The sequence below is a fragment of the Sturnus vulgaris genome, chromosome Z (genome assembly GCF_052056855.1).
Source record: "Sturnus vulgaris isolate bStuVul1 chromosome Z, bStuVul1.hap1, whole genome shotgun sequence".
NCBI classification, from domain to species: Eukaryota; Metazoa; Chordata; class Aves; order Passeriformes; family Sturnidae; genus Sturnus; species Sturnus vulgaris.
Window position 1 is genome coordinate 28,275,696 of NC_142283.1, and position 17,644 is coordinate 28,293,339.

The window sequence follows — 17,644 nt, forward strand, 5'->3', positions numbered from 1 at the left end:
GAAATAGCTTTGTGATACAGAAGTAATTTGTTAGCATACAGAAAGATGGATGCAGGACAGGCAGGACGCATCTCTTATTCACACCTAAGTGCATATTTGGACAGTATTGTTAAATTGTTACAGAGTAACAGAATTGCAGAACTGAATACCTAGGAAATAAAGTTCTTCAATGCATGTGTGGATAATGTGAGAAAGAAAGATAGACATTTCCATTGATTCATAACTTTCAGAAGAAAAAATCCTTTCTGAAAAGTCTGTCACACTTGTCTACCCAGTCAGATGAAGTTGGCTTATCTGTTAGTTTATGTGTAAAGGAGAAAAGAATTGTGTTGCTTTTCATGTTTAATTATATTTTAAGTGTTTCTGTTCCTGCAAATGCTCACAAAAGTCTATATTTCAACCTCTGAACCATTTAAATCAGATTCTGATAAGACTACGTGCCTTTTAGATATGTAGCTTGATTAATAAATGTAAAAGCAACCTGTGCCACTGTCTACGGACAAGATGGCTAAGCTACTCGCTGGCATTTTGCAGCATGACAGGATCTCAGTGTAGATCATGATGACAAACTCTCTGCTGAGCAAGACCTTGTTGAAGAGCAGCAGAATTCTCCATCCCAATGGGGACTAAACCCCAAGGCGTGGAACACCCTTAATTCGTTCTGAAGCCCGCACTCTTTAGACATGAGCTGTCATTTAGAGAAGCAGACCTGAGGTCAGCCCTGTGGCTAGTATCTGTGGAGAAGCTTTTCAACGTGGAAACTTTTCTGTGCAGAAACATTTCAGCGCTAAGGCATGTGTGAAGATCTCTCACAGCTCCTGTACAGCGCAGGAAACCTTTGTCCCACACATCTTGTAAACGCGGCGGGGGGCCACCATTGTGCTGTGCATCTTCTGAGCACCGCAGGAGGAGGCTTTTGTCTGACACAGTGGGCAGGCACTGTAGGAGGGCACCTTTGTCCTGCACAGCCAGTAATCACACTGCAAGAGTGAATTATGGTGATTGCAGAGCTCTTCTCTCTCCAGACACTCTGCTTTCAGGCGGAGGAGTTTGTCAGCCTTGCTAGGTGAAGAGCTGCTTTTCTTGAGTGGAAGTGGAAAGGGAAGACAGTGAAAGTGCCTTTGCATGCGTGTGTGCAAATGGCCATCAGGATCATTCACACATATTGCATGACTACCCTTGCAGGCACCATTCCCAGTTTCAATCTTTGCTTTTCCTCTTCCCTGTTTTTCCTACCCATTTAGGCTGCCCTTTTAATTATTATTTTTGTTCCTTGTATTTGTGCTATCTTCTATTCAATATGCTATTCCTATATTCAGTATCTGTACTCTCAATATTCTTTCAGATTACTAATAACCACATTTAAAAGACTTGAGGCTGAATACTAGTCCCTCTGGGACTTCATAGGTATATTTTCAACCCCATATTATTTTATTACTTATTTGTCTTCTCAAATACTTGACACACTTCTCCAAAAGTGTGCCATCACCCGTTTCCTGGAGTCTGAGATAATGTACAATGGGAGAGGCATAACTTTGCATCTTTGAGATGAGATGAGATGAGATGAGATGATGAGATTAGATGAGTCTGGACCCTGTGGAGATGTGATATGTACTGCAGCTGCTGGTGGACATGCTGCTGGCAGTTACAGCCAGCACAGGCATGGCAGCACACATTTGGGAATTGCATTACCATAGATATCAAGTGTTTGGTGGCCCCTTGACTGGCGTAATGTAACTGATTTGCAAGTGACCACAACCCATTGGAGCAGTGAAGGTCATAATTCATTTTAAGTTATTATATTGGTTCCCACTGCCCCAAGGTTGGCAGGTTGACCTATGTGGAAAACACAGCAGTGGATAAGTCTCTCACGTGCTGATTTTTGTTACTCAATGAAGTTTGGGTTTTATCTGTTCTTGTCAAATTTAAGCCTGTTGTGTCTGCTGTTATCCTAAAGGTGCTTGTGATTTTTTATAATGTTGATCTCTTTCTTTACTGATATTCAGACATGAATTTTATGTGTGGTAGTTAGTTTCAATTAATCTTCCTTTTCTCAAATTAGAACTTTTTTTTTCCTTCTCATCACCACCCCAGTCCTCTGGTGCCTACCTGATTGTACATGAATTCTCAGAAATAATTGCCAATAGTCCAGCAAGTTCATTAACTGTTTCCCTGAAGACCTATATATGCATGTCATCCAGACCTGATGGTTTGGGTATTAAATTTTTAAAAGTATTCCCTTACCTGATTTTTTGTATCAACAGCTGTATTGGCAAGTCTTCATTATTTCTAATTATATATCTCTTTGTGGTGCTTGGTAAATTGATTCTGGAACTTGTTCACTGTTTAACTGTCATTACTTGTTTCACCTCACACATTATTGGTTCCACTGTCTCTTTGGAGCTCCTTTCCAATGATGTTGTGCACATGTTAAAATATATATTCATTTCTCTCTACACTTCTCCATGCTGGCAAGTGGGAGGCTGGTTTACTTTTTGGCATTTCTGTCGTTTATGTCCGTGGGGCTGGGACTAGGAGGGATTTATACTTTTTTGTTCTGCAGTTGTAGACTTTGCATATTTTAGAGTATTCTAGTTGTTTCCCACACTTAACAGGTTTTCTGTATCTTTTCTATGCAGCATGCTCCTAAGATTTCTCAAATAATTAATATCTGAAATCACTACACACTGTGCAACAGCCCACCAATTAATACAATATACTGAATCATGGTTTATCATCACAGTTGTTGAAATTAGTGAGAACTAAGAATATATATCTCAGAGGACCTTGGCTTTAAAACAACTGCTTCTTACCGTCTCTTAAAAATTATTCTTTGTATCAAAAAATAGATGGCTGTTCATGCATTTAATTTAGATCTGTATACTACTAAATATACAACTGAGATTGCAGTCATCAATGGTATTTTTCCTCTGGCAAAAATCTTATGGCCAAATCTGTTGTCACCCTTAGGACAAAATTCCACTTGCTTCGGTTGAATTTTCCAAGCCTTTGGTATCTAAATCATAAATGCACTGTATGGGCAATATTAAATTTTTAGGACTCTCCCTTTAGGAGTAGTTGAATATGAATGCATAAGGGCAAAATTTGACCTTTAGAAATGACTGTAAGGGGCCAAGGCAGATACTTAGCAAGCTTTTCTTATTGCAGTATTAATCAAGCAAAGAACCATCTTAATCCTGGAAACTAAATATCCATTGTAGTGATTTTATCACCAGGGAAATTGTTCATCTGCCAGGAAGATAGTTACTAGGAAAGGGAAAATAGGGAGTGTTAAAATTGCTTTAAACTGTGGAATCATTGAGTCTCTCTAGACTCAAAGCTTGAATTGTTTTTTTGAGAAGAGTGGGTTGAGAGGAGTTGCCATAGGAAAGCTGTAGGTTAATCAGTTTCAGTAACACTAGTGAATATGAGCATTATCTCTCTTGAGGGTATGAGGAAAGTGCATGAGTGAAGACATGATGAGGAAAGACATTGGAAGGCCTCAGAAACTTCCTTTTTTGTTTTGTCATTTGTATTTTGTTTTGTCAATTTTTGTTTCTGGATGACCCTTTCACAGAGGAGGGAGGTTGTTGATGAAGAAAGAAAAAAGGGGAAAAAACCAGCATAGTATTCGCAGCCTATATTTTCATCTTAATCCAGTGGATACTAATGAGGACTACTACAATCAAGACAGAGAATGCTGACAGGCAGAAGTGAGAAAGATGTGTTTGTATTGGAGATGTCTGTGTAGGGACCAGAAAGCGACATAGAAAGATGTTTTGCCTTCAGGGCTCAAAGGGGTGTTTGCCATACACTATGACATAGGCATGTGAGAAGGAGGTGAAACCCCTGTACAGGAGTGCACAGTGTGTTAGGACAGCATATTCCTCCGTATGATCAGCTTAGGTAAATGTGTACACAGTGGCAGTGGGCAGTCGTAGTACACCGAGCCAAGCCATAACCTCAGGGACATGTCTGTTAGGCTGCAGGTTTTGCTAGAAGGGAAGTTTTAGCCTCCTGCTGTGTTGGGCCACTTCTGTGTTTCCCAGGTGGGGAAAAAGTCTTGGTTAGTATTGCTATGAGGTGTCCGATAGGGGATGGGATAGGTGATCTGTACTGAAAGCCACCTTCAGGATAGATTCATAGAAACTTTTGATGATGAAAATGACCCTTGAGATCATGGAGTCCACCTCAACCCAGCACTGCCAAGTCCAACACTTGATAGGATGGACTGCCTCTCAGCAAAGAGAATTTCTACAATGATGGTTGAATTTGAAAGTGGAAAGCATTTGTATAAAAGGAGCATGTGGGAAATTTCCAGAAGATGTAATGAAGTGTCTCTGTACAGTGAATGCTGAGAGGGGGAAAAAAATCTGTGTGTGCATGTGACATGGATGGCCTTTGTACAAAAAAACATCTCTTTGTGGGGGAAGTAGTGTCTTTCCAGAGAGGGTTTTTTGGAGGATTATTTTGCTTGTGTAATGGCTGCTTCTGAGGGAGCAGGGACATGCAATGTGGCAGGTAGTGCCTCCATCAGAGACTTTCTGGAGGGGATGGATGTGAGTGGACCCACCAAGAATGCTCCATGGATGGATGCATAGAAGGCCCTGACAGGAATGTGAAGGTAGGTGTGCAGCAAATGCCATGCCAGAGCAGCCATCCCATATCCCCAGGGACTGATGGCCACCCTATATCCTGCAGGGACCATCATCCACCCTAGACTGCATCCCTCTCCACCTGGCAGGCTGTGGCCACTGTGTCCCTCATTGTTGTCACCCCTAGATTGTGATACTGTCACAGAACTGTTGCTAGGCAACAAATGTGGTTGCCAGGTCTCAACGAATAGCTGAAGGGGAAAGTGAAGTGTTACACCATTGTAGAGTAACCATAGCAATGACCTACTATTACAGACTAAAGAATTATCATTAATAATGTTAAAGTATCAGAGGCCCAGGATCCAAAGACTACCAGGCAGCATCTCTGCATAATTGGGTTACCCAGGAACAGGTCCCAACTCTTTCACACCCCTTGGCTCCCTATCTCCATTGTCTTGGTTTTTATTTTGGGAGTTGGTGGTGGGGGAAGGAGGAGGGGGTACAGTTGTTTAAATAAAGCAAATGGTATATGTGTTGAGGAAGGTACTTGCAAAACAATAGATGCATACGCCAAAAAAAAATACAGAGGTAAATCTCTGTGCAGAGGGAAGATATAAACAGGAAAGGTCCACTTTACTGTCTCAATATTATCTGTGAGAGCAGATGCACAAAGGATGCCTTCGTGATGCATGAGATGTAGTTCAGATCAAGTGTTTTCTTTCACTTGAAAATGCATATACCAGGTTAAGAGCAGTATAAATGAAAAATAAATAATACAAAATATGCCTGAAAATAGACAGTTTCTTTTTCCCAAGGTAGGCCAGATAGGTGAGGTGGTTCAATGAAGCTTTTATTAACAAAGTGCTTTGGGATCTTATTTTCCCAGATCTTAGTTTCCCTTGTTGAGGATCTCTGATTGTGATATGGGTGGCTGTGCATGTGCATATGTGTATGTTTGTGCGTGTATCTCTCTGCCTGTGTGTACAGTTGTTTCTGTCAGCTTCCCCAGAGCTCAGCAGCAGGACAGCCCTGACCGTCCCCAGGCTCCCTCCAGACCAGCTGCAAGCAGCTGAGTATCTTCCCCAGATTTTGCACTTCTGCATTTTACAGAGCATTTATCCTGTGAACACCAGCAAGTCACAGAATGACCTCTAGTCAAACTCTCACCTTTGTGTTTTGCAGGTACAGAACGCCATGAACTAACTTCTTGGAAGAGTTTTCCATCTGTTTTCAGGTTCTTCAGTGAGGCTGTAAAGGCAAAGAACAGCTTGGTGAAACCAACCCCAACACGGCGCTCCAACAGGATAAAATACGAAGAATTCTAAAAGAAGGGGAGGAATAAAACCCACCACCACCAATGTCTTTGCTCCTTTCTGCAAGGAGTCTCACAGCCCCTCATTAGATTGTTTTCTTCCTAGAGCACAGGGTCGTGATGTATACATCTAAATAGCGTTTTGCATTATTTCTAGATGAGTGCAACTGTCAAAGCAATATGGGTTCACTGGTTGTGCTTCCTGTGGGCTGTAACTTGGATTTTGTGCTGCCCATCAGTGTGCAGATTAAGGCTGACAGTGGTACTGCACAGGGCAGCATGGTGCAGCTCTAATTGCCCTGACATAGTCCTGCACCAAGCTGATGCCAGAATTTAACAGCTTCATTGCAGTCCTATCGCCTGTAGGATTTTTCCAGCTTTCTTCTATTTTGGGACAGAACAAAAAATGACTTGCTCTTTTTTAGAAGACATCCCTAACTCAGATGTGTTAACCAGCCTATGATTTTACACCTAGCAGCCTTCTCTTTCCCTGGGACCAAGTGGAATTGACTTCTATCTCTCTCATTTTTCTTCTGGCAAGAGTGTCCAAGAAGTTTGGCCCAGAATTCTGAAAGGCTCCATTATTGAAAAAGTTTTTCTTGGTAGATCAATGGCATTATCTGTAGATCTTCTCTTCCTTTGGAAAGCTCTGCTTAAAAAAATGCCTGTTCATTAACAGGCTGGATCACACTGTGAAATATGACAGAAAAAAAAAAAAAAAAAGACACACTGCATATTTTTCTGTTTATTTTAAAACACAAAAATGCTTCCAATTTCATGTTCTGGGTTTGTAATGAGTTACAATTCCATGGTTATTCCCTTTTCCCTAAACTCACAAGTTCCTCCCCACTTTCCCAGTCTCTCAGATAGAGGTTGGTCAGCAGGGCACTCCGTGTGGGGATTTCACACCATGAATAGGGGGTATGTGGCTGTAGCCATAAGTGTTGTGTTAGGCAGATTTTCTCTTTAAACTAAGGGAAAAGATGTGCTTGATAGCATGCCCAGTGAGCAAGCACTCTAATGAAGCTCCTTTGGGCTTGATAATACTAAATTAAAGTGGTCCTTCCTTTAATGGCCATGCCCACCTCACCTCTGATGCTGTTAGTGGCAGGGAGGCACCACTCAAACATGAGTTTTGGACCCAATCCTGCCCTCTCCTCATGGAGTCTGTCCAGTCCTACAGCTGGGGGCCAGAAGTGGTGGTGGGGAGCATTAAAACGAGACAATGCCAAAGCAGGGGTACCCTCCAATGCCACAGAGCAAAAGCAGAAGTGCTCATAGTGAGGTGTAAAGGGAAATCCAGCTGGACTTGGGCCTAAATCCTCCAGGTGGGGGGCTCTCAGCACTCACAGAGTGCTTTCATCCCTACCTGCTTGTACTTGCAGCAAAGCTTTACTTCCCTAGCTCCTGCTCCCTGTAATCTCACTTCATTTGAGCTCTGCCCTTGGGGAGGGGTGCTTGGACCAAACACCCGGGGGGTGGGGGAGGTGTTAGGTTGTGCCTGTATGGAGGGAAGTGCAGTATCTGTGCCTGGCAGATTTTCTTCCTGGAGAGGAGCCTTTTGCTGGGAGGAGAACACTGCACCTGGCTTCCTCTGGCCTCCAGTATCCACACTCACTCCCAATCGGAGGATGCTGCTGCCTGTAGCCAGCCTGATCCCCCACTGTGGGGGGTTTACAACCCGCTCTACCCAGGCCTGTGTCCACCCCAACCCCCTGGGCCCTGGGTTTAGGGGTATGGCAAGAGTTTACATGGTGTGGTTTGGGTGTTTCCTTCATACCGCAGCTGGGAAAGATGCAGAGGCCGGGGAAGTTTGCACATACACGCACACACCAGGCCTGCCACTCTCCATCTCTTGAGGTGAGATGGAGTCTCCAGGGTGCCCAAATATTGGAGGAGCAGATCTATTTTTTTAACTGTTGATGAGAAACAAACTGCAAACAATTCTACTGTAACGCTTAGCATTTTCTGAAGAATTTTTCTTTACTGTGCCCTGGGCCCAGCTCACATTATTGCTCCTGTGGGGGGCTGTAGAGCAGAGGGGATCCTCACCACTTATATTGCTCTGCTTGCAGTAAACAAAAAATAAATATGCTCTCTTCTCTCCTGCTTTCACACTTCGTGTCCTTGCACAAAGCTCCATAAGAGCCACTGTCTCTGGTGGGTAGGATGGGCAGCAGCTCCACCAGCCCCAGAATGCAGGCTGGGCAGGTGTGTTGGCAAACAGGACCCCGTGCAGTTGCAGGGTTGGGACTGGAAGGTATGAGCAGGGCGTGAGGGGGGGTGAGGCTTGTTTGTGCCATGGAGTAGGCTGCGTGTCCAGTCCTGTGGCTCAGCCCATGTGAGCATGGGCTTCTCTCCACATGCCCCACATCATCCATGGGAAGCCACACAGGCAAGTGGGCTGCACCATCCTCTTGTCTTAGCTGTTCAGAAACATGGAACCATATAAAATTACACCAAGAGAGGAGTTTGATCTGCTTTTGGGGAGGGCGTTCTGCAGGGGGACATGGGCTAGAGAGGGACGAGGCAGTGTCTGCAGCCCCGGCTGCTGAGGGTGCATGGGCTGCAGGAAGAGAGAAAGGTGCAGGAGTGTCCCAGCATGTACTGCGACATTAATGTTGCATGGAAAGGTGACAATGGTAACCCTGCAGCACACTAAGGAGGGATGAGTGTTGATTTAGCCTTGGGATTTATGTTTCTAAAGATGCACACCGGTAGCCCCTCCGGCCGTGACATCTTTAGGAGACAGAGGTCTGACATTAACCTCCTCCTGGGTTTCATCACAGGAAAGCTCCCTGACATCTGACGTGGTGCAACAGCCTATTCCGTGGGTAGCTTTGGAACTATGAGTGCAAAAGTAAAAAAAAAAAAAACAAAAACACAGAAAATCCAAAACAACATCAGAAAACCAACAAAACAGACCCTACAATAGGATCTAGGAAAACTCCCAGCTCCTTGCCACCCAAAAGGTTTGCACACCATTGTGCAAGTCATTGAAGCCGTGGACCAATGAAAGCAGTGCTTTCTTCCCAAGAATGGAGAGCAAGAAAGAAGTATTCCTAGCAGAAAACAGCCAGCAAACCTCCAAACACAGCAGAGCTGTGGGGAAAAATAAAAAAAAAAGGGGGGGGTAGGAAGCAAAGGTATCCCTCGTCTTCATTGTGCATACATGGCAGTACACTGATTACAGTTACAGTCCTCACAGTGTGATTCTCTCAGACTCAGAAGAAGCTGCTTCATTTCGTGGAAATGTACATTTTTCCTTTGTCTCTGAGAAACATCACTTTTTGTGGGTAGTGGGGTTTTTTCCCCTCTAGAAATTTCATTCAGAAGTACAAATGAAAAGTGTCACATCTAAAACTGCATGGAGCCACATATTGCACCATTCTCAAGTCAACCAAACCAAAAATAACCTGCCAAGAATGTGTACATCCATCGTACACCAGGGTAGAGCTTAGAGAGCGGAAGGATGCGTGTGTGTGACTGCACGCATTCGTGGATATCTCGATCTCGTAGGGATGTGTGTGTGTGTGTGCGCATCCGCATTATGTTGATGTACTCGACAAAGTGTGAAAAATGTACTTCTAGAAAAACTTGAAAGGAGATGTCATTTATCATTGTATCATCATAATACCACAAATTTCACTTTTCTGTTCCATTTTGGATTGCATGTGTTTGAGACTATTTCACTAGATCAGTGACAGCTCTTTATTTGCATAATCATATGCTCTGGTCTGAAGAGAAAACTAACCCCCAAATTTCATGGGTCACCAAACTGCAACAATCAATGTTTTATCACATATGCTAAGCAAAACCTAAGGAGCTATATGAAGTTTCTTGTGGATTTTTTGCTCCTCAGAAAATTAAAGATGTGTCTCCTGAATAGATGCAAAATCTTTCCAAGCTCTTTGTAGCTGAATTCCATTTGAAGAGAAAACTAGACATTAGCTCATAGATCTGGATTTCAGACCCACTAGCATTCTTACTTCAGAGTGGATTCAGACAAGCAGCTTTACTGCATCTCTAAATGTTGCCATCCTATGTAATGTCATTTAAATGGTACAATCAAAAAAAAATAAACGAAAAAAAAGTTGGTCAAATGTAAAAAATACAACGACCCACTCTCTTATCAAGCCCGTAGTGACCAGTGGGTTTAATTTCATTCATTCTGTGCAGTTTTACTGTTTCAGCTGGGTGCTATCCCTGTATAACGATACAGATATTTGGTATATGTAGAAAACCTTTCCTGAGCTGCAGAATTTGTTCTGGTCCATCAGTTGCACAATAACCACACGCTCCAGTTAGGATACACATACTCCAAGTTTCCTTCTCAACCAAAATGCCGTGTTAGGAAGAGGAAGGAACCTGTGGATGGGAACTGACTGACAGTGAAGGTCCCCCACCTCTTCCTCCTCCTCCATCCACACTAGTACTCCTAGAAAAGTTTAGCTCTTAAGTCAATTGAAATTAATAAATATAATTAATTACAATTAATTAATATGATATAAATAATACATAAATATAATATAAATAATACAATATCATAATTCACACGAACTACAGGAGGACCTCTCGGAAGTGTCAGTGAGCAGCAGCTGTCCCAGGAGACATACCACCCACATTTAATTTCACTGCAAGCAACCTACAAAGAAAACCCAGAATTTTCTCTGAGCTTCAAGCCATAACTTTAATGTTAGAAGTTTGCATGGGCTGCTGCCTTACAGTTGGGTCCCTCAAAGCTCTTGGGAAGAATAAACTTCGTAAAACAGGCATATTTCAAGTAACATGGCCCTCAGTGATCTTCTGACTCCTTGGTGGGGAGAGCAGTGCCTGGGAAGGAAGGAGTGCACATTGTGTGGGTCAGGATCCTGAAGAGAATAAACACTCCTGCTATCCTATCTGTGGCTATTTTTTTTTCTTTTTTGTTTTTCCGACTTTAAAATCGGCTCCAGAAGCGGTTTCCACTACAGACTAGCACCTGAGAAGTCGGACTTTTCACATTTGACTCCTGAGTGATCTCCAAACACCTGCTCCAGGCAGACACCAGCTTCACACTAGCTCCTCGCCTTGCAGAAGCAAGGTGAAACACAAGTGGGAAATAAAAACAGTGCTAAAACACAAGTCTCCTCACCACCCTTGTTTGACTGTTGGCATGAGGTTCTGTGGGGTGTAGGGACCGGGTCTACTCTCTCCAGAAAGACCCAAAGACAGAGGAGAACCCACTCTTAAGCATCCCCTACCCCTCCACACTGTCTGCATCTCTCCTCTGGAGTCAAGTAAATATGAGTACTTACTGAGGGTGGTTCTGCAGCCTGGTTTGTCCCAGCAGAGACAATAGCATCAGTTATTTCCTACTAAATTGCAGCACAGTAAGAGCTGACCCCTCTGAGGAGAGGCCTAGGTCATCTCCTTTTGTCATTTCCATTTCTCTTTGCTCATGCCCTACCTAATGTTCTAATGTCTGGTAAAGGGCTGTCTCCAGTGTCTTCTTTAAAGCTGCTATCTCTGCTACAATTACATAAGTTTCCCACTCATCTCCCCTCCTCCTGGGACTGCTTTATGCCTTCTCCTTCCAAATCAACTTGCCAAACAGCGATGTTTTCTATAGTAAAGCCCTTGATGTGGAGGGTCTTCCGTGTCTCCCCATAGGTACAAAAATAACGTACCCCACAATATTGAGTCCAGATCTGCTTGCCTGCTGCTTGTAGAGAAAGACCCTAACATCACCAGGAGCATGCAATCACTGATCTGTCTGTTCGCAATGAGCCAGGTGTTGCCAGTTTTGCCAATGGCTGAGAGCAATCTGCCTCTCACACACTTCTTGATAGGTGCTTCAGATGTTAGTGGGGTATTTTGTTGTTTGAGGGCTTTGGGTTGTTCGGGGTGGGGGGTGGTCTGTATGATGATGGCTAACTTGGATTATAAATAGTTTCCTTTGTGCTTTTTCCCAGTTTAGCATGTATCATCTTGGAGGGGGGGCTGGGAAAGAGGGGTGCAGAACTGCGACCAAGGAGCACAGTGGGTGCTTATTGTAGTGTTTCCCGTGGGTCCCCAACGCCACTGAGTACGTGGTGTCATCACAGCCAAGACCGTTCCCGACAATCGGCGGCGCGGTATGGGGCAGGATGCCGTTCTTCCCAGGGAGTCTCGGAGTCCCCTAACCACGCTGTGCCAGCACCAAGGACAGCGCCGGCTCCGGGCGGGAGGGTGTCCCCGTGCCCCCCGCGGCCCCTCACCACCCGCAGGGGGACGCTTACTGCCCGGGGATGCTCAGCTCCGACTACCATCCTCCAGGAGTGCCTAGACCGCCGCGTTCCGCCGGGGAAGATTCCCCGGGGCGCCCCTCGGGGAGGGATCCTGGAGGCGGAGGTCGTGCCGCTGCTCGGCCACTTGACTGTCGTGACATACCTGAAGTGATGGGGCTAGCAGGAAGCAACTATTCGCTCGTCTGCGGATTCCGGAGGAAGGGCAGAGTAAAAAAGGAGGAAAAACTTAATTTCCCAGTTCACTTCTCCCGGGTGGTGGGGACCAACCAGGGGTGCTGGGGCTGTGTAGGGTATGTGCCCCACAGAGGGGCCCGGACCCCACGCACAAGGTTTCCCCTACTCTTCTTTGCTCCAGGGAGCACTGAACATCGCTCCCCTGACCCCGGCTCAGCGCCCTGGGGTGCAGTATTGTCTCTGGAATGGGTTCGTCGTGGCTCCGGTTACGCCCCCAGGGTGGGGTGGAGGGACCAGGGACTGGGAATCTGTTTGCTCTGTCCACCTGCCCTGCAGTCCTGCGGCCACTGCTGTCGCTGTCCCTTTGCCATGTTGGGCTCCCAGGGGATGATCTGGAGGTAACGGCCAGCGCTCCCCTGGGCTGATATAAGCCTCCGTCAGCTCAGATCTGGGTGGAGGGCATGAGGCTCACCCCCGGAGCCGGGAACCGCAGCCGAGACACCCGCGGGTGCCTGTGGTGCGAAACCCGCTGAGGGAGGCTCTGGCTTTTTTTGGCTACACAAACCCCCTCCTCTACTTCCCAAAGCCTGGGGGCCTTCGCCCAGGAATTTCCATACAGAGGGAGACGCCTGCACCAAAGCCCTTTGCCACTCACACACGAAATATTTGGCAGCACTGAATATTCTCCTAGATTTTTCTTTTCTTTTCTTTTCTTTTCTTTTCTTTTCTTTTCTTTTCTTTTCTTTTCTTTTCTTTTCTTTTCTTTTCTTTTCTTTTCTTTTCTTTTCTTTTCTTTTCTTTTCTTTTCTTTTCTTCTCTTTTATCTTTGCTTTGCTTTCCTTTGCTTTGCTTCTTCTCTCTCCTAATTCCTATCCTTTCCTCGCTTCCTTCCTGGAATCCTTCCTGGAATCCTTCCTTCCTTCCTGGAATCCTTCCTGGAATCCTTCCTTCGTCCTTTTTGTTGTTATTATTACTTAATTGTTGCTATTGTTGTTGTCATTGTTGTTATTATTGTTGTTGTTACTATTGCTTTTGTTATTGATATTAGTGTTTTGGGGTTTTTTAAAGGAGAGGTGGAAAGAGAGCTGTCTTCCATTCTGTGTTTTGGAAAAAGGAGCCTCCAGATGTCCAACAAGCCTATGGTTATCCTGGAAGTTTTACAAGCACATGCAAACGCTGAAGTTTCGTTAAGATCCTGCCTTTTTTTATTTTTACCTTAACTGCTTATATTAATTGTGTGGTTTTGGTGGTTTGTGGGATTTGAGTGTTGAGGATGGGGTTTTTTTAAAGGTCTCTATTATTCTCTCTCTTCCTAACACCGTGTTCCCCCCTGGCTCTTATCCCAAGCCGATGGGGCAGGCGCCGCCGCCGCTCTTCCTGCGTTCCCCTGCCCCACTCGCCCTTCGTGGCCGTGACCATGGACCGGGTCCCACATGTAGCCCCGCGCATTTGGCCGAAATCTGCGGAAAAGAAAACATAGTTCAGATGCGTTTCTCCCGGTCTAGGCTCCCCTTCTCGGGAGCACAGGAAGTTTCCAGTACAAATAACGAAAATGTATTTTATCTTCTCTTCTGGAGACTTCCTCCTGCCTCCCTCTCTTTGGGAAAATGAACGCATCTTCCCAGCACCAGGAGGAGTTTGGAGACCCCCTTGTCCTCTCTTACTGTAACCCTTCAAAGTCATTTAAAATTACTTTTTCTATCTTTCGGCCGTCTGTCAATGTCACATCCACGCAGCCAGCTCGGGGTGGAGGGAAGCAGGAGGCGCATGGGAAGAGTCCCTCCCTGCGCATTTCTGGTTCCTGGCGGAGCCGAGGGTCCTTCTCTACACCCCGCTACCTTACTGATATACCCGCCATCCCTTCTGCCTCCTCCCCATCACCAGTAAGGCTCCGGGGAGCTAGGCGTGACAGCGGACGGTGTTAGTCCTGTCGCCGGGAGGTGTCTCTTGGGTGAGCGGACAGGCTCCGAACGCATCTCCCGTCCGCGGAGAGCAGCGGGGCCGTCTGCTCAGGGTGGGGTGAAAAGAGAAAGCAAAGTGCAGAAGGGGGCTTAGGGCGTAGCTCTCCTCTGGAAAGATCACTAGTCGCCGTAATCTTCCTCGTCAGCGCAGGGAGCACTAACTAAGCTTGCTGAGAAGATTTTTACGCTGCGGAAGGACGAGAAACAAGGGAAAGAAAAACAAACCCAAACTCCTGTGGTGTTGACAATGCTTCGGGAAACGGGGTGTTCATCTTTCTGGCGTGACACCCCGCGATAAGCAGAGGGGGTGTGCCTTGGCCTCCGCGCACCGCCTGGCCACGGCGGAGAGGCTGGGACGCGGGGCGAGTGGGGAAGCTCCGCGCCCTCTCCTAGTTTTTCCCTGAAACGAACATATGGCCGAGCTTTGCTGGCGAGAATTCAAAGCGCAGGACAGGCACAGCGTTGGTAGAAGGGCAATTGTCACAGCTCTCTTCCCAGCTAGATGAAGTTTAGAAGATTTTTTTTTTATTTTATTTTTATTTTATTTCCCGAAAAAATAGAAAGGATTTGTTAGCATGTAAGTAACTGGAGTTAGAACAAGAGCCAAACTCTTCAGCATATAAGTTCTCATTATCAGCTTTCAGCCTAGCAAAACTAGAGCCATTTGCTTAACTTAATCTGTAGCATATGTTTGCAACAGTAGCAGATTTTGTGTGTGTGTGTGTGTGTGTGTGTGTGCGTGCGTGTGTGTGTGTGTATGTGTATGTGCATGCGTGTGCGTGTGTGTGGTTGGAACTGATCAAGTTGTAAATTTTCTGCCTGAGGTTTTCAGCGCCTCCTAGTTACAGCCTAACACCTATTGAGAGAGAGAGACTCCACAAAGATCCCACGGCACCAAATCCGAATAATCCTACCCAAAATCACTAATAAAGTTTATCAATTAGGCCACTCCAACTTCTTCGGATTCATCCCACTGAGAAAGGGGCTGCCACGTTTCTGAGAAAATTACGCGAGCAATTCAGTATTTGTCTGCGTGTTTCAATGTTTACTAATACTTTTTTTTCCATCTCGTGTACCAACAATAATGACAGCAGTGTCAGTGCTCGTGATGATCCCACAGCAGTCCGGTGGTTTAAAGCCTGATTCACTCTGTTGGCTTATGTCCCACAACAACTTTTAAAACCTCTGTCCTGCAGGAAGATCCTTTTTTCCGTACTGAAGTGACATTTAGTCTTTAAATATGGGGTTGTAACAGAGCCCGAACAAGATGAGAAGAGATTTTTGGGAAATATTATACACACACATTCGCACACACATACACGTAAGTTTAGCGTTATCAGTCTTTAACGCTTGCCTTGGGGAAAAAAAAAAAAAAAAAAGGTAGTAAAAATGAACAGAAGAGCTTTAAAAGATTTTTCCTTTGCATCTTCACATCACGATTGTGTGAGTTGGTTTATGACAGAGATATATAGGAGTAACTCCAGGAAACATGTTGATATTCCTCCCAAGCGAGTCCCCGGGAGCTTTTTCCTCGGCACATCACTCCTAGCCCGCGGACCTGCGCCCTTAGCCGTGAGCCACGAAGGCCTGAGGGAGTTCACTGCCCATTTTAGGAGAGATCTCGCCCCGCGCCTTCCCCGCCGCGGTACACAGCAGCAATGATGGGCGCAGTGCCCCTGTCCCGTCCCGTCCCGTCCAGTCCTGCCGGGCGCTCCGCGGGCGCGGAGGGGCCGCGGCGGAGCGGGGGTGGCGGCTCGGCGGGTCCCGCGAAGCGGAGCGCCACCTAGGCCCGGCCATGGGAAACGGCGCGGAGAGACCGCGGGGAGCGAGCGTGCACGGAGCGGGAGCGGGAGCGGAGCGGGAGAGGGCACGGAGCGGGAGCGGGAGCGGAGTGGAGCAAGAGAGGACATGGAGCGGGAGCGGAGCGGGAGAGGGCACGGAGCGGGAGCAGGAGAGGACACGGAGCGGGAGAGGACACGGAGCGGGAGCGGAGAGGGAGAGGGCACGGAGCGAGAGCGGGAACGGGCGAGGCTGCCCGGCGGGGGCCGGGGGAGGCGCGGGGGAACGCCTCTTCGGCAGCGAAAGGGACGGCTCTGCTTTTCTTTTTCTAAAATTACTTTTAATAAATTCCACGTGGACACTCCACGGGTCGTGGGTTTGTGCGCAAGGATTCGTGGAGGGGAGGGAGGCGCGCACCTGGGTGTTCACCCCAGGACTCACCAACCCCGAAAGCACGGGGGGGGGGGGGGGGGGGGGGGAAGTAGACAAAAAGCCAACCAAACAAGCAAACCACCAAAACGCCTCCTCGGTGTTAACGTGAGGAGCAATGGCGCAACCGGGGTGCTGGGCGAGCTCGCCCAAAGAGCCGAGGAGATTTGTCAAGGGGAACCGAATAGGCTGCCTGAAATGTTACTTGATAGCAGCAGCAGTGCCTTGTGTGAAACTTAGAAACTGCCGATGCCCTTATTTTCGGACAAACAGGCGAACAAACTTTACCGGGTGTTTAGATCCTCCTCTCGAAGACAGCTAAACAAAGGCAGGGCGTATTAAATGACCGCTAAGTCTCCCGTCCCATCGAATGTAACTTTTATTTCTCACACTTACAGGGATCCCAGGGACAAAACCCCCTCAAACCAACAAACAAACAAATTAATCGCTTCTACGTTGTACTCGAATTATTTCTGCAAAATAATCTAAGTCGTGGGCGGAGTGCAGACACCGAAGCATCGTCCTGCAAGCTGGACTGAAGGTTCCACTGCTTAAGAGTCGCCACAAACCATTCGCCCAAATCGTCTCCAAAGTATTTGGAAGAAAATTACTAACACCAATGCACGAATCTATGTAAAAATACCTTTATTATTAAGCCCTTTTAGAGGTTTACTCGATTATTTCAAAATCTTCAGTCATGTACAGATATTTCCTAACAGAAAACCTTGCCGGTTTATGTACTGCGATATTCCTTTTTGTTGTTCGGGGGTTTTAATAACATATTGATTCATGATGTATCTATATTATCTGCTAGATATCTGTATATCTGCTAGAATGTTGCTGCAGGTCTCTAACTTTTTCTCTTTCTTTCTTTCTTTCTTTCTTTCTTTCTTTCTTTCTTTCTTTCTTTCTTTCTTTCTTTCTTTCTTTCTTTCTCTCTATTTTTCTTTTTCTTTTTTTTCTCTCTCTCTCTCTTGCTTCCCTTCCCTCCCCTCCCCTCTCCTCCCTTTCCTTCCCCTCCCCTCCCCTCCCCTCCCCTCCCCTCCCCTCCCCTCTCTCTTATTTTCTCCTTCTTTCTCTCTTTTTTTTTCTCCTGCTTCACTCCTTCTGTCTATCATACTTTCT

The 17,644-nt window shown here is 46.1% G+C and overlaps 1 protein-coding gene across 6 annotated transcripts in view; it reads left to right on the top strand.

Annotated features, from left to right (window-relative positions):
* The window catches only part of ARB2A (ARB2 cotranscriptional regulator A), a 267,766-nt gene extending 250,665 nt beyond the window's left edge, over positions 1-17,101 (top strand). For 3 of the 6 annotated variants that reach the window (XM_014883550.2, XM_088156756.1, XM_088156754.1), the window contains one exon: positions 5,778-6,641. In XM_014883550.2, coding sequence (XP_014739036.1) covers positions 5,778-5,920 — 143 coding nt within the window. In that variant the 3' untranslated portion in view covers positions 5,921-6,641. Of the gene's footprint in view, positions 1-5,777; positions 8,013-16,917 lie in introns of those variants that run through there. The other 3 variants (XM_088156757.1, XM_088156758.1, XM_088156755.1) reach the window with 2 other exon arrangements.
* Positions 17,102-17,644: the final 543 nt, after the last annotated feature.